Source organism: Rousettus aegyptiacus, unplaced genomic scaffold, assembly GCF_014176215.1.
Source record: "Rousettus aegyptiacus isolate mRouAeg1 unplaced genomic scaffold, mRouAeg1.p scaffold_m13_p_8, whole genome shotgun sequence".
NCBI lineage: Eukaryota > Metazoa > Chordata > Mammalia > Chiroptera > Pteropodidae > Rousettus > Rousettus aegyptiacus.
The window spans coordinates 82,018,676-82,045,943 of NW_023416311.1; the positions used below are offsets into that span (position 1 = coordinate 82,018,676).

Genomic DNA, 27,268 nt, shown 5'->3' on the forward strand with positions numbered 1-27,268 from the left:
GAGAAGAAGAATATCAAGTTTGTGTTTGATCTTTTATTGAGACTTCTTAAGGAAGCTGGGCCTAAAGGTCTGGAGAGGCAGGATGGGAGTGGGGGGCTAACCTCTGCCCTCTGTACCCATTGGCCTCAGTGTTAGAGCCCTGCATTTATATTAGAGTCCCGCTTTTACATTTTTTACTCCTTTAAATTGTCTTAACTATCTTACCCTTTTAAATATGATAGATGTCTTTGATTCAAAAGAATGTTTGATAAAAATGAAGACCGTCAAAAGTACTTGTATAAGGGATATTCTAATTGGGGAGGTTCGTGTTCTTCAAATAAACCATAGTTTTTGTCCATAACACATCGCTGTCTACTTATTAAACTCAGTTTTTTTAATACAACAAAGGAAATAAGGCCATATTGTTTTGAGTAGACTGAAATTATTCTGGCTTAGCCATTGTTTGTAAGCAGTATTCACAATCGATCTGACATCTTTTTCTTTGTGATTTAGAATGAGATATCCTAAGTTGACTCTCCATTTGTAAGGAAAAAATGGGGTGGTGGTATTTTTAAAATAAAGATTTTATTGTGATTTACCATTTTTGATTTTGATTAAGAGCCTGGTTGCTGCTTTAACATTATTTTTCTTTTCTTTTTCAGATGGTTATTGGAGAGACCCTGTCTGTTTACTCTAACCTCTTGCACTCGAATTCCTTTGTCAGGAATAACTACATAGCCACTATTTACAAAGCCATTGGAACATTTTTATTTGGTGCAGCTGCTAGTCAGTCTCTGACTGACATTGCCAAGTATTCAATAGGCAGATTGCGGCCTCACTTCTTGGATGTTTGTGACCCAGATTGGTCAAAAATCAACTGCAGTGATGGTTACATTGAAAACTACATATGTCAAGGGAATGCACAAAAAGTGAAGGAGGGCAGGTGCGTGTTAAATGTTTAATGCTTGTCTTATCTTGTGTCTTCTTGAAAATGAACGTTTCAGTGACTGGAAGACGAGTTTAGAGAGATAAGCTAATATAATCACTGGGAGGTGAGTTGAGTTCATGTGTTTGACCTATTCGCTCCACTTATTCTTTTCCCCCATTTTATGCCTATCCTCTATTTAAGAGCATTTTAATGCAACTCTTTCATCTCCAGTGTATTATAATGTAAAATGAACCTTGTAGATCATAATAGTCCTTATCTCAAGGTGCCGAAGAGTAAATATTTTAGGCTTTGTGGGCCACGTGGTCCTTAGGCAACTATCCAACTCTTGTTGCAGTAAGAGGAGGGGTTGGGGGAGGTTAGCAGCCATAGACAATCTTTGAATGAATGGGCGTGGCTATGTTCCAGTAAAACTTTATTTACATAAACAGTAGCTACTTCAGAGATTCTAGTTTGCTGACTTCTGACCTAATCCAATCATATGTGAAGCTCAGCTAGATCTCTTAATATTCATAGAGTACATTTTTTTTGTAAGGTAACTTCATTCATATCTTGACAGCTCTAGGTCTTCAGGTTGCCTTTTTATAACAGCCTTGGTGGGCTACATTCTACATCTAGAGCCCCGTCAGGCATGAATGAAATAGAATGTTTGGAACTCAGAGTACAACTTTAATTTATAGATGAGCAAACCAAAGCTCAGTAACATTAAATAAATCCACTAATTAGTAGCAAAGCCATTTCCTCATCTCAAGTTTCAGAATTGTTAGCTATACCTTTTTTATATGATTGACCTTATATTTTAAGGTAGATAGTGATTTCTCTTAGTTATTTATCATTCAACAAATAGTTTCTCTGGGTAAAACACCCTTAGATTGTTCTCTATATTTAATTCTTAGATACTTTACTGTCCTTTTTGTTAATTTTTGCATTTAGTGGGGATGAAAAAACACCTATTTAACTACAAATATACGTTATACTATGTGCTTAGGATTCAGCAGTGAACAAGATAGCTCTGGTTCCTATCTTCATGGAACTTAGTCTAGCAAGGAAGACTTACTTACATTAAACAAATGATGACAATGGAAGAGAACGCCTCTGTTGTGATGAAGCCAAAGATTAGAGGGGCTGTTGAATGGTGAGCTCTGAGGTGATGATATGAGGATTGATGTGGGTGTAAAGTCTTAATGAATGAAGGAGGGAAAAGTGGCTAAAGCAGTAGGTGGTTGAGAAATAGATAGCGGAAGGTGGTATTGTTGAGTTGAGCTTAGGCGAGCGAGCACTTTTTTAACGGGAGGAGGAATGGTTCAGAAATGGCTTTGAGGACTGATGAAGATACCAACACTAGACTCTTAAGGTGTGGGATGTGGAGATCTCATTCTCTGCTTTGATAGCATTACAGGGCTACGCGGTATACTTGGGAAGGCTCTTTAATTTAATGAGCAGGGGATGCAGTTAACTTTCAGTGAAGAGTTTGAAGACATAGAGGAATATAGAAGACTTTAACAATAGAACTGGAGTTCCAGAGTGTACAGTAGAGGAATTGGGATGGAGGGGATGGACATATGGTTTGGTTGGAGAAAAGGAAGCTTATTTTGGTAGAGATTGCTTCTAATCTGTGGATCAATTTGTGAAGGATTCCATCTTGATATTGATTCCTCCAGACCATGAATGTGGTGTATCTCTTCATTTGTTTAGGTTTTCTTTAGTTTGTCTTGGCCATATTTTTTTAATTTTCAGTATTCATGTCTTGCTCACATTTTGTTTAATATGTCACTAAGTTTTTAGAATCTCTCGATGCTGTTGTGGATTTCCAATTGTGTTTAGAAATACATTTTTTTTTCTCACAATAGGTTTTTATATTGGTCTTGTATCCTGCAATCTTGCTAATTTATTAGTTGAAGTAACTTTTTATAGATTCCTCAAGATTTTCTCTGTACCCATTCATATTGTCTGTGAATAGAGTTATGCTTTTCATTTTCCCTTCTCTCTAGCATTTTATTTCTTTTCTTTGCCCTACCCTATTGGCTAAGATCTCTAATACAATGTCGAAAGAAGTGGTGAGAGCAGACGTGATTGTCTTCTTCTTGCCCTTAAGTAGAAAGCACTCAGTCATTCATCATTAAGTATGTTACCTGTGTGTTTTTTGTAGATGCCCTTTGTTAGATTTTTATCATGAATGTGTGTTGGATTTTGTCAGTTGCTATCTCTATGGTCATATTATTTTTCTTTTTTATTCTTTTAATACAGTATATCCCATTAATTTTGGAATAGTAAAGCAGCTTTTAATTTCTGGTATAAACTCCATGTGGTCATAGTATATTATACTTTTTATATTAACTGGATTTGATTTGCTAATATTTTGTTAAGGAATTTTGCTTCTATGTTCACTAGTGTTATTTGTCTATAGTTTTCTCGTACTGTTTTTGTCTAGCTTTGGTATCAGATGTTTGGTATTAAATGTTTGGTAGAATTCACCAGTGAATCCACTTAGACTTGTAGTTTCCTTAGTGGGAATATTTTCAATTATGATTTTATTTTTTAAAATAGATGTAGGACTATTTAGGTTATCTATTTCTTGTAAGAGCTTTGGTCATTTGTCTTTCAAGAGATTTGTCCATTTGATCTAAATTACCAAATTTATTGGCATCAAATTGTTCATAGTGTCTCCTTATTATCCTTTTACTGTTTGTAGGAACTATAGAGCTCACCCCTCATACATTTCTGCCATTGATAATTTGTGCCTTATCCTTTTTCTTGAGTGGTCTGGCTAGAATTTTATTGATTTTATTAATCTGTTTATTAGTTTCTTTTAGGGCCATTGAATTTTTTTCCTATTGTTTTTCTGTATTCATTTATTTCTGCTCTTTATTTACTAATGCTTGCTTTCAGTTTGATCTGGTGTTTTTTTGTTTGTTTGTTTGTTTTTTTTTGTTTTTTTTGTTTTTTTTTTGGTAGTCTCATTAGGCACAACTTAGGTCAATAGCTACGTTACAAATTTTGATATGCTCTATCCTCATTTTCATTTAACCGAAAGTATTTTATCATTTCCTTTCTGTTTTCCACTTTGATCTCTGAGTTATCTTTCTGTCATTGATTTCTAGTTTAATTACATTGTGGTCAGAGAACATACTTTGTATGTTTAGAATTCTTTTTAATTTATTGAGGTTTGTTCCATTGCTTGCGTATGGTCTATCCTCAAGATTGTACCATGTGAAGAGAATGTATATTCTAATGTTTTTGAGGTGGAGTGTTCTGTAGATGTCAGTTCAGTCAAGATTGCTATTTTTATTCAAATTTTCTATATCTTTATGAATTTTCTATACAGATGTTTTATTAATTCTTTAGGAGTTTGAAATCTCTATAATTGTTGAGTTATCTTTGTTCTTTCATTTCTGTCACCTCTTGTTTCATTTATTTTGTGATTCTGCTATTCGGTGTATAACATGTACAAATGTTCTTTTTTTTCTGCTGTCGGTGCCCTTTTCTGTATGAAAGGGGTCTCTTTGTTTCTAGAAATATTCTTTTCCTTAAGTCTATTTCGTATGGTGTTAGTATGTTGCCACTTTTCTTCTCTTATGTTTATTGTTTAGATAGTATATATTTTCCATAAGTAAAACTTTTAGTTTCTTTGAATCTTTGAATTTCAAATGTTTGTTGGATATTTATACAGTTGGATCTTGTTTATTCTTTTCAATCCAGTCCGAAAAATCCCTTTTTGATTAGAGTGTTCAATTAATTTATACTTAATATAATTACCTATATGGATTTAGGTCTGCTATTTTGCTGTGGGTTTTCTGTTTCAGCTCTTTCTGTTCCTATGCTTTTTTCTTTTGTATTACACAAATGTTTTTTAATATAACATTCTAAGTATTCTACTAACATTTTATCTAAATTTTTTGGCTAATTTTTCTCTAGGAATTACAGTATACATATTTTAATCATTATTTACATCACATTAATGACAATTAGCCTTTTGCACTTAGTATAGCTCTGTGCCCCCAACCTCCACCACTTTGGGCTATTACTGTCATATATACTACATCCATATACATTATTAACCCAACAAAATAGTGAATAGTGTTGTGATTTTTGCTTTAAACAGTTGTGTTTAAAGAAATTAATAAAGACATTAAGCAGTTTTCTTTAATAATTAGGATGTAGCAACTCTTCAATGAAGAGTAGTTTAAGAATAGCAGAAAATATAGGTTTTGTATATATAGAACTGGAGTTCCAGGGTGCACAGTGGAGAACTTGGGGTTCAAGTTACCATCTGATGTTATTTCTCTCAGCCTGAAGAAATTTCTTTGGTATTTTTGTGGCTCCACATGTTAAATATGTCATTGCATAGTCTTTTGGTCTCCACTGGTGAGATCTGATGAGAGATCATCTCTTAATTTTATTCTTGCTCCCCTTAATGCAATGTATTATTTTCTCACTACTTTCATCAGTTTTACTGCGATATGTCTAGGTATAGTTCTGTATTTATATTTGTACTACTCAAAATTTGTTGAGCTTCCTAATGTTTTTCACAATTTGAGTCTTAGCTTAGTACTTTTCTACCAAGTATCATACCTGTGTCTCCTATAATAGACTTATCTCCAAACAGGAAATCGACAGGAAAACTCTAATATTTTCTCTCATCAAGGTAAATAAACCTGAAGTTTGAGGGTGTGCCTCTATAATAGTGAAAAGCCATTAGAACTAGACTGACTGGCTGTGGTACTAAGTACTTGGTAAAACCTGCTTTATACTTTGAGAGAATGTCTTCTTCTATGTGGCCTAATAGTAGACATTACTGGATAAACCTTTATGCCTCCAAAAAGATTAATTTGTTCAGGGTTATCTGTATTTCTCATATGTGTATATATTAGTAAACTAGACAAACTTTCTAGTCTTATCAATGCATATAGAATGAAAGTGGACGATTTTAAAAGATCCTTCACTCTATGAAAGGACATTAGTTATTTGTGTATTTAAAAGGAATGTGACTTGAAGGCTGGCACCTCTTTCTGCCTCCTCTATTCTGAATGTCAGTACTTGACACTTTAGGTTGTAGCTGTGACTGCTTCCTCACCCCTACACCACCCTGACTCTTTTGGCCCCACTGTTTCTCACACTCTAGTTTCACTAGAATCACGTGGAGAGTTTGTTTAAAATACAGATTGCTGGACCTCACCCCCAGAGTTCCTGATTCAGTGGATCCATGGTGGGGCATTTCTAAAACGATCCCAGATTGTGCTATGGCTGCTGATCTGAGAACCACAGCTCAGTCTATTCCATGAAGTTACTAAGTTCAACTAAAACCTAGTGCTCTTAAGCCCTAGTCAGCGCGTGGCTCTTGTGGAGTTCACTGCTGAGGAGCTGAGACATGGACTGTATGGGTAATAAGTAGCACATGCTTAAAAAGTGTAAAGATAAAATACTTAATGAAATCAAAGGATGCTAATACTGCTAATAGAGGCATGTTAGAGGATGAGTACAGTCTGAATGTAGAATCGGGATGGAATATGTCTCTGTAAAATATGAAAGTTTTTCTTAACTCCCATTTGATATCTTTCTCCAGAGCCACTGTTAACAGTTTGTACATCATTTTAGTCGTTTTTTGGTATGTTTTTACATTAAGTGCGAAATTGTATAGTTTTATGTAGTTTAAATAAATGATGTATTTTTAAGTATGTCCTAGAGATTTTTTTTTTTTTTTTTTTTTTGTCGTTTCACATAGTTACTCATTTTAGCTAACTTAGAGCATTCAGAAAGAATAGAGACAGAACCATCTTCTCGGGTCCTTGAGTTGCCAGTGTTACAGCAGACATCTCTGTGCTCGTGTGTTTCTCTAGGATAGATGCCTTGAAGTGGAATTACCGGGTTAAAATATATGCTCGTTTTACATGGAGACAGTTGTCGTCCAACCACCCTCTGAAAAGTGTGTGCTTATATCAGTGCATATGAATGCACCCATTTTTCCCACTCATCCTAGGTGATTCTTCAATAATCTTAGACGTGAGACTTTTTTAGATAATAACCTGATATCTCATTGCTTAAGCATTTAGCACATTATTGGTCGTGAAAATCCTTTTATAATAAAGTAGGACTAATACTTGGGAAATTGTTCAATAAGGGTCGTTGTTCCCATGTGCCTTTGTATGGGACATGTTTTAACCTTTGAAAAGGATCAGTCCATGTTTAAAGGTTATCACAGAAGAGTAATTTATTATATCCTTCAAGTTAATTTGCTGTTATATAAAATTTATAAATCAGGAAATAATATTTGGAGAAAATGCCTCACGTTGCCGTTTGACTTCCTTTTATTTGAACTTTAGATTATAGAAAGGACAAATTAGTCCTCTCTTAAAATGGTTATTTACACATTGCATTTGTTTTTTCACAGATTGTCTAAGTTCTTGTTCATAAGTTAGCTCCCCGCGCGTTGCCATGTATAAGCAGTGCAGTTTTTCCGGTGGCTGTGCCCCGCCCTGAGGTGGCGGGATGAGGATGCTGCTGGGTTTGCCTGCCATTCACAGGAGCGGGATCATGGCCCAGTGGGAAGGAGCTGGGAAGACTCGGATTTGAGCAAGTTCCTGAACCTCTGTGAGGTTCAGTTTCTCTATATGTAAAATAAGGTTGGCAGCCCCCCTGCCCTGGGGGCTTTTGTAAAGAGTGGAAATGCTGTGTGTTAAGAATCTGCACGTAGAAGGTACTCAGTAGCTTGTAACCATTAACAGTTGTTTGACAACCTTTCTTTCTTAGAATGCTTTAGGAATCAATTTTGGGATGATCTGTAGGGAGAAAAGGAAGTTCTAATTTGTAGCAAAGCCAACTTTGGTAGACCCAGTGAACTGGTGCAATAGTAATAATTGGAAACATTTGTGAGCACTGACCACTTTATAATTAAAAACAGTTTTTACCAAACTCTAGTCTCTCAGTAAAAAGCAATTGATATTAGGTGACATTTTATTAGTCCTAGCCTTGTTTTAAAAAAGGCTACATCTGTTTTTGGCAATATGGAGGGTTAGAAATGCTCACTAATACAGTTCAGCTAAACATGTTTGTATGTATATATATATGTGTATATATATGTATATATGTATATATATGTATAGAAAATATACATAAATCTTAAAACATACACATCTTTTTAATAAATAGCTGAGCTGGTAAGAGAGTAAAGAACTTCTGAGGTTGGGGTCAGTTAATGCTGTACATCTGACGCGTGTCCTTAAAGTATGTGCCAATTCCTTGTAGACTGGAGCTTGGATTTTGAAAGGCTCTGAACGTGGGGCACAGGAAATAAAGGCTGAGGCCAGAGCAGAGTAGAAAGACAGATGGAAGGCCCACGAGTAATGTAGAGACTCTCACAGGGCAGCATCCTCCCAGGGGGAGCTATCAAAAAAGGTTTCTTAACTACAAGACCACAGTTACACCGCTCTGGGGCCAGAATTCATACTGTCAATGTGAGTTTTTAAAAAAAGAGCTAGAAGTTTAAAGTAGACTAGTAGTTAACCCAGCAGGAGAAAACATATATTCTCTGGAAGTCTTTTTAAACCAAGGCCTCCAAAATTCACCACAGATAGAGTCCCAAGGACATAAGCTCATATTCTAATGTAAATGGACATACATAGAAACAAACTACCCTAAGTGAGAGTCAGCAGACACAGCAAACTACCTAAACTCTCCAAGATTGCAGATATTAGAATTACCATATAGACTATAAAATCAATATGTCTACTGTGTAGAATAAGAGATTGAGAATATGACATAGGATGAAGAGAATCAAAGTTGACCAGATAGAATTGAAAAAGAACCAAAGAGATCTTCTATTAATGATATATATATATAGTAATTTAATTTTTTTAAAATTAATAGACTTATTAAGCAGATTAGACACAGTGAAAAGGAGGACTGAAATGAATGATAGGCCTGAAGAAAACAAGATTAAAAACACAAAAAAAGGTTAAGAGTTCTGGAAGGAATAAAACGAAAGTGTCTAACATGGTGAGTCAGAATCTCAGAAAAAGAAAATAGGGTGAAGGATACATAATCAAAGATATCATGGCTGAGACTTATCCAAAATTTGTGAAATATACAAATCCTTAGACATATGAAGCTAATGAGTTTTAAACCAGATAAATAAAAATAAATTCCACCTAGTTACATGATAGTGAAACTGCATAAGATAGAAGATCTTGGTGGGGGAGAAGGGGAGAAAATAATGGCAAATGGAAGGCTTATATTTTAACAGCAAAAGAAGCCAGAAGATAGAATAATGGTATCTTCAAAGTGATGAGAAAAAAATCAGCAACTTAGAATTTTATACTCAGGAAAACCATCATTCAAGAATGGATGCAAAATAAAGATTTTCAAGCTAAAAAATAGTAAAAGGCGTAACTGTTTTATGCCTTTTAACTCTGGGAAGTTGAGAGGAAGTAAGGAAAAAAGTCGGGTGGTAAAGAAAAAGTGAGATGATTCGGTTATTTGTGATTTAACCTCTTCATGAGGTCCCAAGTACTTAGCAAATTCCATTTTAAACTTAAGAAATGCTTTATGTGAGTTGTTTGCTTCTGATAAATGATAAAGGCTAGGTTTGGTTGTCTTTGCAGTTTATAAGGCTGAACATTGATGTGAGTGTTGCATAATTTGTAACTGGGAAATCAAAGACTATTGGGGTTCAGACCAAGTTTAATGAGCTCTCCCAGGAAAAGCGATGCCCTGGCTGATAAATGTAAAGGGGATGGGAATAACCTTAAAATTGTGATTAGGACTGAAATCCCATTCACAGTTACAGTCATGACCAGTCTGCTTGCTCATTGTTAATATACCATAGCCCAACGTCCGTGAAAACAGCTGCATTTTAGAATATAATTTTATCTCTAAATTTTCTTTCTGAAAAGACTTTCCTAACCATTGATAGTAAACTGGCTTAAATTATTATCTACCTTTATTAGAGGGGCTATATGAAAATGAGATGGTAGTCTAGGATTGGTTAAAATATAATAAGAGGTCAGTGTTCTTAGGCCACAGACAAAATTTTAAACATTTCAGTTGAGGTCACTATGATGCAGAAAACATTCTGCATTTTGACTAGTCTTTACATTTTTATTAAAGTACCCACTGCAATTTTTTTGTTCATTTGTGAATTATGGACACAATAAGATGCTCTTAAGAGCTGTGTTGCCTAGAGACTCCAGGAAAGAGTTAGTTTGGTAGGAAATATGAAAATAATTTGAATTGATATTTTGGTGGGGTTTTTTTTTCCTGTTAATTTTCTTTTTAATAGAAATAAAAGTCCATAACTATGATTAAGTGAAGACTTAGAGACTGAGGTTGGGCAGAGTTCTCCCTTTATGTTTTATGTTTTATAATCTTGTCAAGGTCAGAGCCAGACTTCTTTGGCTGATTCTATACTGAATAAAATGTTTATGTATTCAGAATAAAATCCTGAAACCATTTTGTTTGTAACTAATCATTTCACCCTGTGACTGAATCAGAGCTGTTCAAACCTATCACGAGTTTGGTATTTATGATTTTGTGGCACAGCGTATAGTGAATACTCTGAACAGGAAGTCTTAGTGAAACTTTTAACTTGCTTGGCTTTGAGAATATTTTTGTGATCATGGTCACGATAGCTTAATGGGATTTGACAGTCCTTGAAATTGGCTTTTATTTAACTCGTAGACTCTTCAATATAACTCACTGAAACTAACCATAAAATGAACAAAACTCTTCTCTAATTATCTGATTTAAAATAGGATTTGTATTGATCTTTTTCTATAGCCAAATAGTTGGCAAGGGTAAAAGTAGTTTGTTTTATGTAGGTTAAAACCAATATAAGTATCTGGTTTAATTAGTAATTCCTAATTGGCACAGGAAGTTAGAATATTCTTTCTTAGCAATGTATCTGATTCTAAAAAAGACTATCATAATTTTTGGTAGAATTATCATCACTAAATGTTTAAGAACTTTCCACTCTCTCACCTACTCTCGAGTTGCCAAACTTAAACACATGACTTTCTTATGTGTGTTCTAGCAGTCTTTTTTCCTTCTCTGAATCCAGGGGACCAAATTGAACCAAGCAGGGAATAATAAGTAAAATACTTAAGAGCCTGACCCTTTTTGTCTTGTTTTTATTCATATGTAGGAAAAGCAGCCAGAAGCATGCTAATTATTTGCATGATGCATCTTTCACAGGGAGTACTTCTACTGTATCAAATGTACTTGCCTTTTCTGCGCAGCAGAACTTTCGATTATGAATGTTAGCTTTTTCTTTTTCCAAAGTGCCATAAAGTTTTGCAAGCATTCCCTCATTTTTAGGTGAGAAGATGATACTCAGATGTTTACAGACTATAATACTGAAAGAGAAGATTCATGTGGTATAGAAATGTCAGTGTACAATTTAAAAATAAATGTCAAACAAAAGCATGTAATCTGGTGGGAAATGTAAGGCAAGATGTGTGCCCATTTAAAATGCTAAAATATAGGTCCTGAAATTTTTTACTTATTTTTTAAAAAGTAAACTTCTGAATATTCCAAGGAGGTGTTACTATTACTAAGGGGCAGACTCTGCAGGTGGAAAATAAACTTTAAATCATGGTCACATAAGTTTACATGTAATAAAGTCAGGCCATTTATGCCAGTTATAGCTTGTCAAGCATTACTTTAGAAATGCCTGGCAAGTTTCCGCTCAGACTCATTACTCATCCTGAAAGTTTAAATAAAATGACACTGTATTAAGAAATTGGACCTCAGACTGCCCACACACGCCCTGCAAATACGGTTTAATGTTCCTGTCCTAACTGTACCCCTATACCACCTTCCTAATTTCTAAAGGGGAGGGGAGGGAGCTGTGTTTCCTATAGGAGAGAAAATTAATGTTTCTCTTTTTTCTCTTTTAGATTATCCTTTTACTCAGGCCACTCGTCATTCTCCATGTACTGCATGCTGTTCGTAGCAGTAAGTACTTTGTGTACATTGGTGGTGGGTTATGTACTGTGTGCAAGTCATGTGTTCAGCTCTCGTTCTCCTGTGCGGCCACCTCCGACATTCTCATCTTAACATCCCAGTTAGCTGGACTCCGTTGCTGGCTGCAGTTAAGTTCACAAGGGAACGTATGCCTGTGCTTTTGCCCAAGGCCAGTTACAATTGTTTGAAAGTATTTTTATCCTTCATTTAGCAGTAGCAAACAGGCACATTGTATAGCAAGGTGCAAATTGGGACCTTCATGGTAATAGGGAGTCTTTACTTTGGAAGTAGGTTTTTTTTTTCTGACAGTGGTAGAAACTTATACAGATAATTAATTACCAAGTCTGTACTCCTGGTGCTAAGAATGAATCGATGTGTGCCCTTATTCTGGGACATATTTTCTGAAAGTTTTCTGGAACACAGAAACAGCTTCTGTGTAATCAGTCACAGCAGGTCGCTATCCGAAATAGCAGGCCAAGGCGACTGCTGCTGCAATAACCTCACCCTAACTGGGAGCCCTAGCCTCACCTGTTCGGTGTGGGCTTTGCTTCTTCATCCTGGGCGGCTGCTGGGGCGAGGAGCTGTTTTGATTATTAGAAGTCAAGGAAACTTCTGAGCAGGCTAGATACTACTTAAAGAGCTTGCCATCTATGCAATTTCTAGGTCCAGTTCTACTTGCTCACCCGTAGTGCATGGCAGTTTGTATTTCCATTATACAAAGTCGACAGTCAAGAGTTAGAAATGATTTGCACCCAAAATTTGCAAATCAAATTAAGAGATGAATGTGTCTAAAGAGTAACTAATAGAAGACTAGGCTTTAGGGCGCATACAAGGTCTTTAAAGATCAACTTAACTGACTTTTTAAATAAAGTCCTTTCCTTCTGTGGGTATCCCTCTCTGTATAAAATTATCAAAACTGGATGTTATTCACGCTCACTGACTTTATGATTGATTACTTGATCTGAAGTTATTTTGAAGGTCAGGTGATTCCGATCCCTGAAAATTAAATGGTGGCTGACACGTAACTTTTCCCATTGTTTTTAATTTTAAAGAATATTTTCAATTGTATCATATACCATGTAATTTTCTGCTCTTCTTTGACTCTTCTCAAAACATCTGTATGGTCAAATAGAAACTTTTACTGAGGGCCATTTTGTGAAATATGAAATTAATGTGGGGAGGACAGAATTAATGTATAGAGGGTCTCAATGACAGGCCTGCTCTTTGGGCACTTGGGAGCATAGGAGGCAAGTTAGGATATAAGCACAGGGAAAATTACCTCAACTCTGGTTTGAAAATTGGGTCCGCATGAGCCATTTAGATGTAAACTTATAGTGAAAATAAAAGTTCAGATAAATAGGTTTGTCATAGACCAAGGCCCTTGTGGGGAAGCAGGCCAGAACTGTGCACTGCATTTCACTGACTTTAAGCAGTGGAAGTATTTACTTGATGTGTGTCTAGGCCCAGCTTTTATTTAGCCCCTAAACACACTGATATCTCCTTGCTTTCCAGCTTTCACATTTATATATACAACACTTCACCTCCACCCCCAAATTCCTTAGGCCATGACTCATCTTGTTTCTCTAGGCATCTTGGCATCATGGTCAGTCCCAGATTTGGGTGGAGATGTACAGTCATTTGAATTCTGAGGACAAGTGTTTGATAGCCAAAACTTCCCTGTCGAGAATTCCTGACACCCAGAAATTACCTTCTAGTTAAAAATGTCTCATAAAGAAAATACTATGATCATTGTTCTCCTCTAGCAGGCAGCCCAGCCTTGCACATTTTACAATGCTAATAGTCAACATCCGTGAAAGCCACATAGGCTGGTGGGAGCACAGGGCAGGGCTTCCTTGCACATGGCCAATTTATGTACTTAGTGAGGCCCCTTGAACTTGGCTGAATGCCAAAGATTCCAAATTTATTTGATCAGGGAAAGAGTCATGGTATGAAACTATCCTTTTTTTCAATACAGTGAACAACATACTAAAACATTTTTCCTAGCACCGTCCTATTGAGGCTGAAACCTCAGACTGTTTATACCACTGCCTGGTATGAAATTACTATGTTCATTACTGCAGTGGGGATCCAGGTACCTGTCTGTGCCTCGGCTTTACTCCCCTCCCTGCCACAAAATGCCTTGTGTCCGGGCCTTGCCCCCTCCTCTGCATTGATTGGGATGGTGCTGCCTACCTGTCTGAATCTTACTCAGGCTCTTTGACACCACCTGCTTTCCGCAAGATTTGTATAATCTCTCATCTGGTATTACTATATATATATATATGTAGGGGTGTGTGTGTGCGCGCGCGCGCGCACACACACACACACACACACAAAAATACCTAGCACTCCTTATTTCGTGAAATTGTTTCCAGAAGTGTGGATTAATGCAGAACATAGGGCAGATGAACAACTCATGGCCCATAAACAACATGGGTCCAGCCTAATTTTAAGGTGGGATTTGACTCCCTCCCCTTATCATGTCCTGTGGTATTTATCTATCCTGCGCCTCTTAATAGATGAAAATGGTGAGGAGGAGTTGTGTAAAGGTTCACGAAATAAATGATGTATGTTTTTCCTATTAACTCTTCTTCGACCTCACTTTGTGTTTCCTGGAAACCCACAGCCCTCTTGCCTTTTCCTGTTTTAGCAGGGATGACACTAGTAGCAGGCACAGGCATCCCTCTTATAAACATAACTATTCTCTTAAATATTTCAGGACAGTGTTCAAATTCGTGCAGGGATAGGCAGAGGAGGTAGGTAGTCTTTTCTAAGCAATCAAAGCTCTTCTGGTCTGGGAAGCTAACAGGATTCACCCTCATCCATTCCCTCTACGCTAGACTAACCCTTGTGTTAATTCCCTTTGCCTCCCCTCTTAAAAAGAGTTACCACTGCAACTCCCCCTCGGCATGTCTCTGGTTTAGGCCCTTTACCTCAGTCTTTCTTCTGTGGCTGACTTTTGTGGATTGCTCTAGTTAGAAAAGCCTTTGCCACGACTGGAGTCCTGCCAGCTGCGCGTTTTCATCTCTGTTCCCTTTGCTGTCCTGCATCTGGGCTTCATGAAGCCTGTAGCATCACAGTGTGATGGATTTTGCTCTGGGACCACCTCAGTGAAGAGCTGCGTGTTACTGCTTCTGTTCTCCCTATTCTATCTGCTTATTTCAAGTTGTGAATTTTCTACTTTGGAGCTCCCTTCACCAGAAAGTTGGATGTTAAGATTGTGATGGATCCAGAGGCTAGACTCTCTCATCAAGCAGCAACCCCCAACCCCCACCCCCACCCTCCACGGTGACTGAATTACCCATTGTGAAAATCAATTAGCTAGGCCAAACTGGAGCAAGTTCAGAGAAGAAATCTCAGGATGAGTTTGAGGCAAGAGATGGATTTTTGGCTTGTGGGGCTCATGTCTTTGTACTATTTGTAGAAAAAAGTGATAGAAGTAAATCCCATGCCCAAGGCCACTGTTCTCATATAATGATGCCTTCAGTGGAAATTCAGTGTATTTACTCTGTTGGGATTTTATTTTTCTAAGTTTTTCTCAGTTGGAACCCAGGTGTTTTCCTTTTCAATCAAAACTTACCATTTTTAAGTAAAACTGCATCATTTGGGTCACAGAAATCCAAATTAAAAACAAAACAAAATGGAATTTTGGTTAAACACAGAGAAGGGTGTTAACAAAACTCCTAGATAAGATAGTTTAAGAATGGAAAGAGACAACAGGTGAAAGGTAAGGTTTTGGAAAGCAGTTAAATGAACCATAGACGAAGCCAAAGCTCTAGTGCCTCCAGAGTGTGGGAGCTTGAAAGACAGATTTGCACTGCAGAACCTGAGAAGGGCTTAGAAGTGGGACTACTAGAAACAATGTTGTGTGTATGCTTTACTGAAGCTGCTTTTTGTAGGAAAGACTTTGAGGTGGCAATATGAGAGGGGAGCTGCAGGGCTATTGGTGGTACCTGACCTTTGCAGTGCTACACTGAGTACCCTGCAACCAGGGAGACAGAGCAGACAAAGAGGAACCACATTCAATTAGCCAGCCTCATCCAGGGCTGAGAATTATTCTGTGACAACAGCCCGCACACAAGCCATGACCATCAGTCATCAGACAAACCAGAGCCTGGAGTTGAGGGTAAGGTTAGGTGTATAACTGCAACTGGAGAATCTTAGAACCCTCTCAGGGTGAAATAATCTCTGGGTCCATGCAGACAGGGGAACATCTATGCTTGGGTAGATGTGTAAGGAGAAACTAGCTACTTAGAGGGGTACAGGTTTCACTTAAAGTCTGTTGGAGCTTATTCGATTGCTGTTCCAAAAGGAAATGTTAATTCTCTTCACTAGAATGTTGAAAAAAATTTGGGCAAAATAACATTTAACATAGAGTCAAAGTCACGGTTCTTTGGAAGGAAAATATGGTTAGAGGGATTTTAGAATCCTAAGTGAGGAAGGACATTGAAAATCTCTGAGTTTCCTTTAGGTTGGAAGTATAAAATAGGAATGACTAGCTTAAGCCCATTTTAGGGTTTTTTTTTTTTTTTTTTTTTTTTTTTTTTTTTGCTGTCTAGCAGAGATGGGTACAGTTCTCCCTAAGATGACTGCATTTATAGATGTATTTGTAATTACTAGGTATATATTTTTATAGTCTGAAAAACCCATACCTTTATTGTATCAAAAGGCAGCTTAAATAACCAGAATAGGGACAGCTGAACTTTTTGACAGGAATACTCAAAACTTGGCTTTAGCCCCCAAAGAACTGTCCTCCTTAAAATAAAATGTTTCCAACTGAGGTCGAACTAATGAGGTGATCTTACTGGCATGGTCATGTTACCTAATTAGCTTCAGTTGCAAGATGCCAACTTTGCTTCGATTAGAATCAACTTATCTTCCCAACTCCAGAATCTTGAGACATGCTTTTTTTATTGTTTACTTTTTTATAGCTTCAACAAACAAAAAAGGGAGGAAGGGGCTCTGCAGAAAGCCGGTAGCACTTAAACCAGCTAGAATCCAACTCAGTTAAAAATGGTATGCTCTTTTAGAAGTAGATATTTATGTTATAAAGTAATTGATAAAATTAGACAACCTCTGGGCCTTTTCTAGCTGCTGAGAACTGAACACCCACAACAGTACTCAAAGAACTGGAAATGGATTTGTATATCTAAATAGCAGTGTCAATGGGTACAGCCACATAAATTGTTTTCGGAGGACTGCATTAAGTATGAGTCATAAATTACTGAACAGAATTTTTAAAATGAACATGAAAAAGTATATTCTTATTGGAAGAAGTTAGGCAAAAAAAGAAATACATTTTTAAATGAGACCAGATTTACTAAAAGGAGTTCCTAGAAACTATCCAAATTCCTTCTACATTATAACCTTTAGGGATATACCCTATAACCTTTAGGGATATACCCAAAGTCAAGGCAGGCTGACATGGAAAAAAAGGCAATTCTCAGGTCTGATTAGTATAAAAGTTATAGAATTTAGAAATCTACAAGTGCTGTTGAAAGAATAGAGCAGGATAAACACTAAACCTGTTTTATTTATTTAGGCAGATTATTTTATTTACTTATAATTAGTCTTAGTTGCCCTGTTAAATATTTGAGACTAGCAGGGCTCTAACTGAGTGCATTAATTAGTCCCTGGATAGGCTGGGCAGAAAACAAAGTAGCCTGGCCAGAGGTAAGTAAGGGCAGGCTTGTGCTCAAATTCCCAAGACTGGGGACTAATGACACTTGCCTTTGAGAATTGTAACACAGATTACAAGGGGAGGAGCTGTCCATGAAATCCTAAAGAAGCTTGCCCTTGCCCTGTTTAAAATTTGAAAGGTGGTTTAGTTAGATAGGTAAATTCTTCTAAACAGAAGTCACTGGGGCAATAGTTTTGTTTTCCTTTTAAAAGGATTAACTTTTAGGTACTTGAGTATAAGAATGCTTGCCTAAAGCCCTATTCCACATATAATAAATACTGATTTTTTTCTTATCTTTTCTATAAGCTTTATCTTCAAGCCAGAATGAAGGGTGACTGGGCAAGACTCTTACGTCCCACACTGCAGTTTGGTCTTGTTGCTGTATCTATCTACGTGGGCCTTTCTAGAGTTTCTGATTACAAACATCATTGGAGTGATGTGTTGACTGGACTCATTCAAGGAGCTCTGGTTGCAGTACTAGTTGTAAGTACACAGGGCTGCAGCCTACATCTTGATACTGATAAACACTTGGATAAATAAGTAGAAAAAATGTCCTAGTGATAAAACTGCAAAGGCAGATAATGTGGTACAATAACCCAGTACTATGTAAGAATTCCAGGGTTGTTTGTTAAAAGTCATGTAAGATAGACAGCAGATAAAAACTAGGTTGTTCTTTATAAAAAGTTATAAAATCTTACTATGTATTTTTATTGTAAAAGGTTCTAACTATAAACAGTTTCTTTTTGGTAACAAATCAAAACTAATGTACATGAAGAATAATTCTTTAAGTGCTGGCAGAGTGAAGCTATTTGCCCAAGACATGATAAAGCAACTATCAATTTGGAAAAAATTCCTGTTAGCCACTAATTTTTTGTACCCTTAAGCTGTAATTTGTACCCTGTAATATATATCCTTTTGTTTATATTTTTGCAAACTGCGTATGTGGTTTTTAAACTTATAACCTGTTCTATACAGGCTGTGTATGTATCAGATTTCTTCAAGGAGAAAAATTCTTTTAAAGAAAGAAAAGAGGAGGATTCTCATACAACTCTGCATGAAACACCAACAACAGGGAATCACTATCGGAACAATCATCAACCTTGAAAGTGACAGAACACCTAGATGAAGCTGGCCTGCTTTCTAAAGGAAAATGATTGCAACCTGAAGGCATGAGTATGTGTTGTTCTTGCCAGTGTACAAGCCTTTAAGGGACTGCTGCTGCTATACCTTGGATGCCCACTTTACATGTGTGTATATAGTTACATTTCACACAACACTTATCTAATAGCTCTAAATTCATAAAAAAAAATTCAAGCCTTTCACTAAAACAATGCCCCACCTGTACATTTTTTATTAAAAAAATGTAATGCTTATGTACAAATGTGTATGTAATATGTTTTTTTGGAATGCTTGATTTAAATATAATACATATTAAAATGTTTGAGGATAATTGTTGTGAGATGGGAGAACCAAATCAATGTTATAAGCATTTGTAGTCAACTGCAATCAGACAGGTGGTGAACAATTTAAAATCTCACATTCCTTTGGCTGACTATAAGTAAAGGCTGGCAGCAAACACAATATCTCTCTTGATTTTGGTGATTCCTAAGAGAAAAGAAAATATGGTTTAAACTTTCAAGACCACAAAGAATGTAATTCCTTTCTTCTGGGGGTTGTAAAGACATAACAATCCTGATTAAACTAGTGAGACAACAACCTGGAAAATACAAAACACCTTGCTGGTCTGAAAGATCTACCTAGAAGAGGTCATAGCCATCTCTGAGAGGTGGAAAACTTAGAAACTAGACCCCTGTTCTTATGACTTGACTCTAAATACTCTGGTGTGTGTGTGAGGGAGCAGTATTTAAAACTACTCAAAAAAACTTATCTGGGGAAGGACAAAGCTGTCAAAAGAAGCTGACTGACAAAAAGCATGAATTTTCAACTTGAAAACACATTTTCGGTTACCATGTGAAATTTTTTCTGAACTAAGAGCAGCCATAAATTTTTATTTAAAAAGTTTATATAATTAGACTTATACCCTGAGTGATTAAATAGCCCAGCTTCTATCAATAACAGAAACATAAGCCAGTTTTTGCAAAGTTTTTCTTTAGGACACTCAGCAGAAATCACTAGGGTTGACTGAGCAACCAACTAAAAGCAACAATGTGGTTGCTACTAATCTCATGTTTTAACTCAGACCTTTAAGTAAGCCAACATTCAGATGGTGTGAAACTATACACAAACACTTATTACCCCTGACCCCAACCCCTACCACTTGGGTCTAGCTATCCTTTCTTGATCTGGTCTTCCTGCTTCCATCTTGCAACTCTACAGACTTGCTTATAATGCTACAGCAAAAACTGCCTTGTAAAACCCAAGTTACAGCACACCGCTTCTGTCATTTCAGAGGAGAAAGCTGAGGGCTGGGGGCTACATGATTATTTTTCTCTCTCCAACCCCTACTATTCTACTCATTGCTCACTCTGCTCCAGCACAATGGCCTCTTGCTGTTGCTCAAATATATCAAGCCTAAATAAAGGGTCTAAATGCCACCTTCTGAGGGGGAACTCCTAGACCATTCCATCCATCCCCCAATTCCCTATTATCTTTTTTTCTGAAGATTTATTACCACCTTTTTTTGTCCACTGCTGTATCCCCCTAGTGCTTAAAATAATGCCTGGCACATAATACACATAATGCACAATAAATATCTGTAAACATATATAAAAATCTCAAAACTTTTTTCCCAGTCTAAAATTTTATTTAAACATTACTAGATGGCCCTCCATGGCAATCCAGTAAAGAACATCTTGAAAACATCCTCCTAGGTTGTGGTCAAGAGCTCAAGTCTCAGAAGATTTGCCTAAATTATTAAAACAACTTAAATGGGTACTTACCTTCTGCAAATTTATTTTCCAGTTCAGTGTTTCCAATAGCTTTTGCTGCTTGACACATTTGTCGAAGCAGTTCTTCCAGGCGCCTCATACATCGAATTATGCTGCCTGGACAGAAAAGGAAACAAAATCACTTGTAAAATGGAAATAATCAGGAACTAATAGAACTTTTGTTAAAAGGCAAGACAGGAGAACATGGGATGATTAATTAATAGTACTTTTAGGGACTCCTCATGTAGCAAATCAGTTAGCAAACTTGACTGGCTGCCTGCTAGGCACTAGGAAGAATGCAGCATTGAAAAGTTAATTCCCATTCTTAACTAATGGTAGAGAGAGTTACGGCTTTATTATACTGTGTCGGCACTTGCTCTCTTATAGAGGTAAGTAAACAAAATGCTTACGAACAGAGGAGAGAGCAAATTTGAGTGAGGAGGGATGGCAATATAACCTGGGTCTGTAAGAATGAGAAGGCCTGTCAGAGACAAAGGAAAATCACTGAGGCAATGCAGAAAAGCCTGACAAAATTACAGCTCATATTCAAGAACCCTGAGGAGTCTGGCCTACTAATGCCCCTGGATACCATCCTGTGAAGAGAATGCAACAAGATTTTTAAGCAGGGGAGTAACAGGATCAGATTTGTCATTTGAAAGGTGCAATTATTCATTCTTTTCGACTTTAGTAGACTCTTTCATCAGTGCTTTCTTCACAGTGTGTGTCCTCAAGGAAGCACAAAGGAGATAAGCCTCTTCACATGGACTTGAATCCCCTTGTGAGACAAATGTTTGTATCAAAGCTGAAGATGCAAACATAGTTTCACTTCTGTCAGACTTAAGCAAGAAGGGGCCTGGGATCCTTTAACTGCTACCTGCTTAAGTTTAAAACTTTAAAAAAGGACTTTGTTTTTAAGATCTGAAATACATTAGGAATATCAGTTCTGATAAGGCAAGTTGTGAACTCACAATTTAACTATGTCCTTATTAACTCCTTGCAACACTGGAATAATACTTTAACATTTATTGAATTCTTTTTCAATTACAGTTGACATTCAATCTTATTTTACATTAGTTTCAGATGTATAGCACAGTGGTTAAACAATTATATAATGTATGAAGTCATCACCCCAGTAAGTCTAGCACCCACTTGGCACTATACAGTTATTACAATATTATTAACCATGTTCCCTATGCTGTACTTTACATCCCCGAAACTATTTTGTAACTTCCAATTTGTACTGTCACCTTTTTCATCCAGCCCCCCCAACCCCTTTCCCATCTAGTAACCATCAGTTTGTTTTCTGTATGAGTTTTTTCTATTTTTTTTTTGTTATTTCTTTAGATTCCAGATATAAGTGAGATCATATAGTATTTGTTGCTCTCTGACTTATTGCAGTTAGTATGATACCCTCTAGGTTCATCTATGTTATTGCAAATGGTTTTCACTTTTTTTATGGCTGTGTAAAATATTGCATTGTATATATGTATCACATCTTCTTTATCCAATCGTCTATTGATGGGAATTTAGGTTGCTTCCTTATGTTGGCTATTATTGTAAGCAGTGCTGCAGTGAACATAGGAGTGCATATATCTTTTCAAATTAGTGCTTCAGATTTCTTCGAATATCCAGAAGTGGATATCAAGTTCTTGTAATACACTCAATGCACAGTGTTCACAGTTCCTTTTTACTTTTTAGTGCTCCCCACACTGTTTCAATGTGCTCAAAGGGGAAAATCAGCAGAGAGGCACACTCATAAAGCAGAATGGAATTCAAGCTTAGACAAAGACAAACAAACACTCAAGCCATTTACCTAACAAAGGCAGCACAATCCAGCAGGAAGTGCCCAGGCACAAGAGTACCTTCTCTCCCTGCAGGACAATTGTAGGAGCCCAAGAAAATACTACAAAGGGGCCTGGACCAGTAAGGACTACTTGCCTGGTTTTTGAACCCACCTATGGGCCAAAGCAATGAGAATACAAAGATGCTATTTTGGATACCAGGACTTTATGGAATGAGACTGGTCATACAGAAGAACGCCACTAGAACCAGGTCACCTTACTAGACAAATGGGGATTAACACCCCTTTCAGAAGGACAATGCTATGTCCTACATATAGGATGTTCACCTACTTTAGACTTGGAGCTAAGGCACCAGGAGTTAGAGAAAAGGAGACTACATGGAGATCTGAGCTGTACTCCACATTCTGTCACAACTAAGTGATTAGCTCTGCAATTAGGCCCTTATTTACTCATTTCCTTTTCTGATTTGTAAGATAAATAATAAATGCCATTTAAACATTGGGCTTGCTCTACCTAACTCTGGTCTCGCTTGAGATAAGAGATGCACAAATTCTTTGACAAGAGCAAAGTTGTAAAGAAATGTTAAGGTCATAATATAGCCCTTGAGCCAAAATATCCGAAGTCCATAGCTTTTGTCCTTCCTCTTCTCCTTCCATGAAAAGCTTCATGGAATTCTTGGAGAGAAACTCCAGCCCTCAATTCCAGAATATTTCCACTACACAATTCTATCAGTTATTTAGCTCCTAGCAGAAAAGATTCTTAGATGACAGTCAGTGGCAATAATGGCAGAAGAACAGAGAGATGAATTACATAAAAATCCAAGCAAACACTAGGGTCAAGAATGATATTTCACTCTTATATATACGCATGTCTTACTATAACTTTGAGGGCATTTCTTGTATTATAGACGGGTAGAGTAACATGTTTATAATGACATCTAAGCATCATGAAAAGGTGAAATTAGGCTGAATAAAAAGGGCCAACATTTCCTGAGCACGTATTTTGTGACTGGTCTGTAATCTTTATTTTGTGTAAATTCTCTCATTTGACTCTTACTACTCCATAAGACAAGTACTGTTGTTATCCTTATTTTACAAAGAGGAAAAAGGAAAATCTCTGAGAAGTTAACTCACGTAACTTGACCAAGGGTAGAGACAGGAGTAAATGGAGTCAGGATTTGAATCCAGACAGTAATATCTATAGCCCAAGATTTAACTATATTATATTACAGTGCCTCACAGGAATTATGTATATTTTCTAAATTTTCTATAGTATGTGTATTATTTCAATTTATAATTAAATTCAGTTTATCTATTTAAAATAATTAAGAAAAAAGTGTTATATGTTTTTTTGGCCTTGCTCTAAGCTCTTCACTGCTGTAATGCCAAAGAAGTTACATTAATGGGTTTCAAGAGGTAGGAGGCAATAAAAACTGGCAAGCAAGATCCAATCAGATAAGGGGTCTGTTTTCTGAATTTGGCAATCAGTCACTGGTGACTTGTGGTAATGTCACTGAAAGAAGCACCCAGATTACTGTGGATGAAGAAGGAAATGGGAGGTAAGGAACTGAAGATGGTCTACTCTTAACTACTCTTTCTGACCCTGGCTATAAAAGGAATGAGGGATTTGGGCGATGATGAGAACAAAGTAACTTACTAAAAAAAAAATGACTGCAGCAGCTAACGTTTATTGAACACTATGTGCTTGGCACTGTGTTAATGCATTGTTCTCACAATAGGAGGCAAAGGATAGGGATTAAGAATGGAGGAGGTAATTGACATCATATTACCTATGCAACCAGATATTAAGTGTTTATTTTGCAAATGCTTTTATTCAAAGAGAATTAAATTAGGTAGTAGCTAAAAACGTAAATATACAGCACTTTAAAAAAGAAATAGAACAGATTCTCGTAGGTTGTTCAAAATTGAAATGAAATCCTTTACAATGTCTTCAGCTACCCTGGGCATTAGAGAGTGAGGTACCCTCTCTCACAAACAAACTTTGTTTTGACTGACTTCAAATGTGTACCAGGAAATAAAGATAACTGATACTGTTTTGGTATTCTTACAAACCGAGTAACTCATGTTAATAATCAGAATCTGCAAAAGTTATCAGAGGCCAAATCATATGCAGTAAGTCGCTAAGATAAGGTATAAACTAAAGGAAGTAAACACACATCTGAACCAGGGAGCACTGCCATGTCACACTTTGTTAACACTCCAATTCAACTTCTGGAAAATTTAGTTCTGACAGTTTCAGATGGCATGAGAATAATTAAGAAAACGAGTCCAGGAGGTACAGGGCTGCACATATAATGGCTCTGGCTGTTGGCTACAAAATCTCACCGACAAATCACTGTGTGTGTGGTCGCATGCGTGCAAATATTGTCCACAGCTGAAGCATAAAAGCTTTTCCCCACAGGGATTAATAATTACAACTGTGAACTAGTGAACTGCCAGCATATTTCCTATCTACCACAGTTCCCTGCAGTCCCAGGGTTCTCCTTACTCCCAGCTTTGGAAATCATTCTCCCTCATCAATAAGGACCAGCTAGGATAAGTGCCACACAAAACCTACAAAGCCATGACCTCAAGCTACCTGAACCTCTCAAGAAACAGAAACACACTAACCTAATGTTTTGTTATCTTTTTTTTTTCTGTTCTTGCCATTGTAGAAAGTGAAATTCAATTCTTACTAATCAGTCTTTTTTAAAAAATTGTCTTTTAAAGGCTTTTAGTATATTCGGAGTTGTATATCCATAATCATTGTATAATAATAGGTGGCTTTTGTGTCTGCCTGCCTTCGCTTAGACCCTTAATGTGTTCCAAAGTTCATATACATTTTAGTATTATCAGTACTTCATTCCTTTTGCTAGTGGAATACTGTTCCATTGATTGGATATACCACAATTTAACTAATGTCACTCATTATGGATATTTGGATGTATAGGCTTATTTAAAGGCAATTTTGCAAACATTATAGGCTCATCTGGTTCTTGAACAAAACAGTATCATTCTCAATGAAGACAGAAAGCAACACATTTCTCTGAATGGTATTTCTACTTCTAGCTTTCCAGCATTCCCCAAAAGGGTTCCGCATAGTTCATGTCCTGCATCTGATTTAATACTTTTATGTACCTGATTTTAATGGGTTTGGCCTAAGGTTAGGATCACAAATATATTTTCCTGCAACTATTTACCACTGGATACCAGTGCAGGTTGAACTCTTTCGAAGGCAGAGACTCTGATGCTCACACTGCACCCAGCATGGTATCTGATCCCTCCTAGGGGTTCTGTAATTATTCATAAATAAGTATTAAGGAACTCATTCATAAGTCATTTAGTACTAAAATTTAAACAAAAATGATACATAATAAAATATTACTCTATCATTTTTAGCAAAACTATTTCTATAAACAAATCCACTGGAAAATCCCTAATAACAATGATGTACCCTGTCCTAGGGAAGGGTCAAACTTATGCTGGCTGAAAAGTCATTTGAGAAGTTATGTGGTTGGGCAGATTGTGGGAATGCATTATACAGAACTGCTCAAAAAACCTATGGCAGGCAGAAGTACAGTAGAAGGTTTCTAGTAATAATTCGTCACAGGTGCTTTCCTGATGACCTCTGCTAAGTGGAAAGCAAGTCCTTTATGTGTAGTGGAGAGTACAATATTGCTTCTGTATAGAAAGAAACAGTAATGGCCGCTATCTAGGTTACAATGCATCTACATGGATTAGTAGAATGAAACCATAGGCTTTAGCCCATACAAATACTTTTAAAATTGCTATTCAAATTTAGTTTGATAGAAATAAGAAACAACTACATGCTATCATTTTTCCCCCAGGGTGATAACAGATGAATTAATTATTTATATGAAATCTTCAATTTCCTCAACTGAATCCCAGTATAAACTCTTCTCCTGCATCAAACATCCCCCAACACAAGGTGTTAATCATGACGATGTTAAGGGGCCGTTAATGTCTGAAAAATATTTAAAACTACTTCTAGGGCTCATGACATAAAATGATCAAACCCTTTTACTTTCACATAAAAAGAAAATTAAGAATCTAGGAACAAATATGGTTTGAGCACAGCATATTAAAAAGTTCCAATGCAGTCATTTTCTGCCTATAAAAATAAAGAAACACTTTACTATGGGCTAGCACTTTGATTACAGTATTTTTCCAATTACATAAAGCCATGTACAGTTACAAGATGAGGAGAGAATGGCTATTTTGGGAAATAACAACTAAATAACATGGTAAAAAAAACAATGGGGGTGAGGGGACACAGTATGTTGGAAAAAGGAAACACTATCCCCAGTAAATCAAGGTTCTGTTACTTTTTTTCTGTTTAATGACATATTTTACTTTTAAAAGTTAATATAGTCTATACGAATTTTAGAAAAAGCTTAGTTAATATAATAGCATCCAGACCAGAAAAACATGAAAACTGTGCTGATGTTAGACCAAATTTCAAGTTATAGTTGTAAACTGAATTCTTTGAATTTTCAAACTTAGAGTTCTCAAGAAAACTGTGATGTAAAAATAGTTCCAAGGAATTGAAAAAGGGGGAAAACAGATTTCAGGAATGCTAGTATGTTGTGGAACAGGTCAAAAGGTGGCAGAACAACAGTCTTCAGTTTTAGCAGTTTAAGATTTATCTTCCATATTGTGATAACTTTTCCATTTAAGTACAAAGAACAGAAAAATGAAATATAAAACAATTTTATAGAGTTCCCTAGATTTCCAGGTCTGCTGCTCCCTGGCTTTTCTTAAAACAAAAAACAAAAACTACTCTCCCCTATGAATCAGTATTGTTTTATGTATTGTAGCAGAAGGTAGTATATAAACATGACCTATTATATTAACAAGTTTTTGAACTATTTAGGCACAGAACAGTTATTAGTTTCCCTTATGTTTCCAAAAGATTTTGAACTAAAGAGTAGTGGTGCTGTATTTGATTGCCTTTGTGCCTCTGAAACACATAAGATGTCATACATCTACCTGTGTTT

General features: G+C 36.5%; 2 protein-coding genes across 5 annotated transcripts in view; one reads left to right on the top strand and one right to left on the bottom strand.

Annotated features, from left to right (window-relative positions):
• PLPP1 (phospholipid phosphatase 1) overlaps positions 1–19,142 on the top strand; it is a 68,180-nt gene extending 49,038 nt beyond the window's left edge. For 3 of the 4 annotated variants that reach the window (XM_016142333.2, XM_036225437.1, XM_036225438.1), the window contains 4 exons: positions 642–922; positions 11,815–11,872; positions 17,868–18,044; positions 18,537–19,002. In XM_016142333.2, the coding sequence (XP_015997819.1) occupies positions 642–922; positions 11,815–11,872; positions 17,868–18,044; positions 18,537–18,665 (645 nt within the window). In that variant the 3' untranslated portion in view covers positions 18,666–19,002. Of the gene's footprint in view, positions 1–641; positions 923–11,814; positions 11,873–17,867; positions 18,045–18,536 lie in introns of all 4 variants that reach the window. The other variant, XM_016142334.2, reaches the window with a different exon arrangement.
• The window catches only part of MTREX (Mtr4 exosome RNA helicase), an 80,050-nt gene continuing 71,660 nt past the window's right edge, over positions 18,879–27,268 (bottom strand). Inside the window, exons 26-27 of the mRNA XM_016142332.2 lie at positions 20,462–20,566; positions 18,879–19,166 (exon numbers count right to left, since the gene is read on the bottom strand). Of these exons, the coding sequence (XP_015997818.2) occupies positions 19,114–19,166; positions 20,462–20,566 (158 nt within the window). The 3' untranslated portion in view covers positions 18,879–19,113. The remainder of the gene's footprint in view (positions 19,167–20,461; positions 20,567–27,268) is intronic.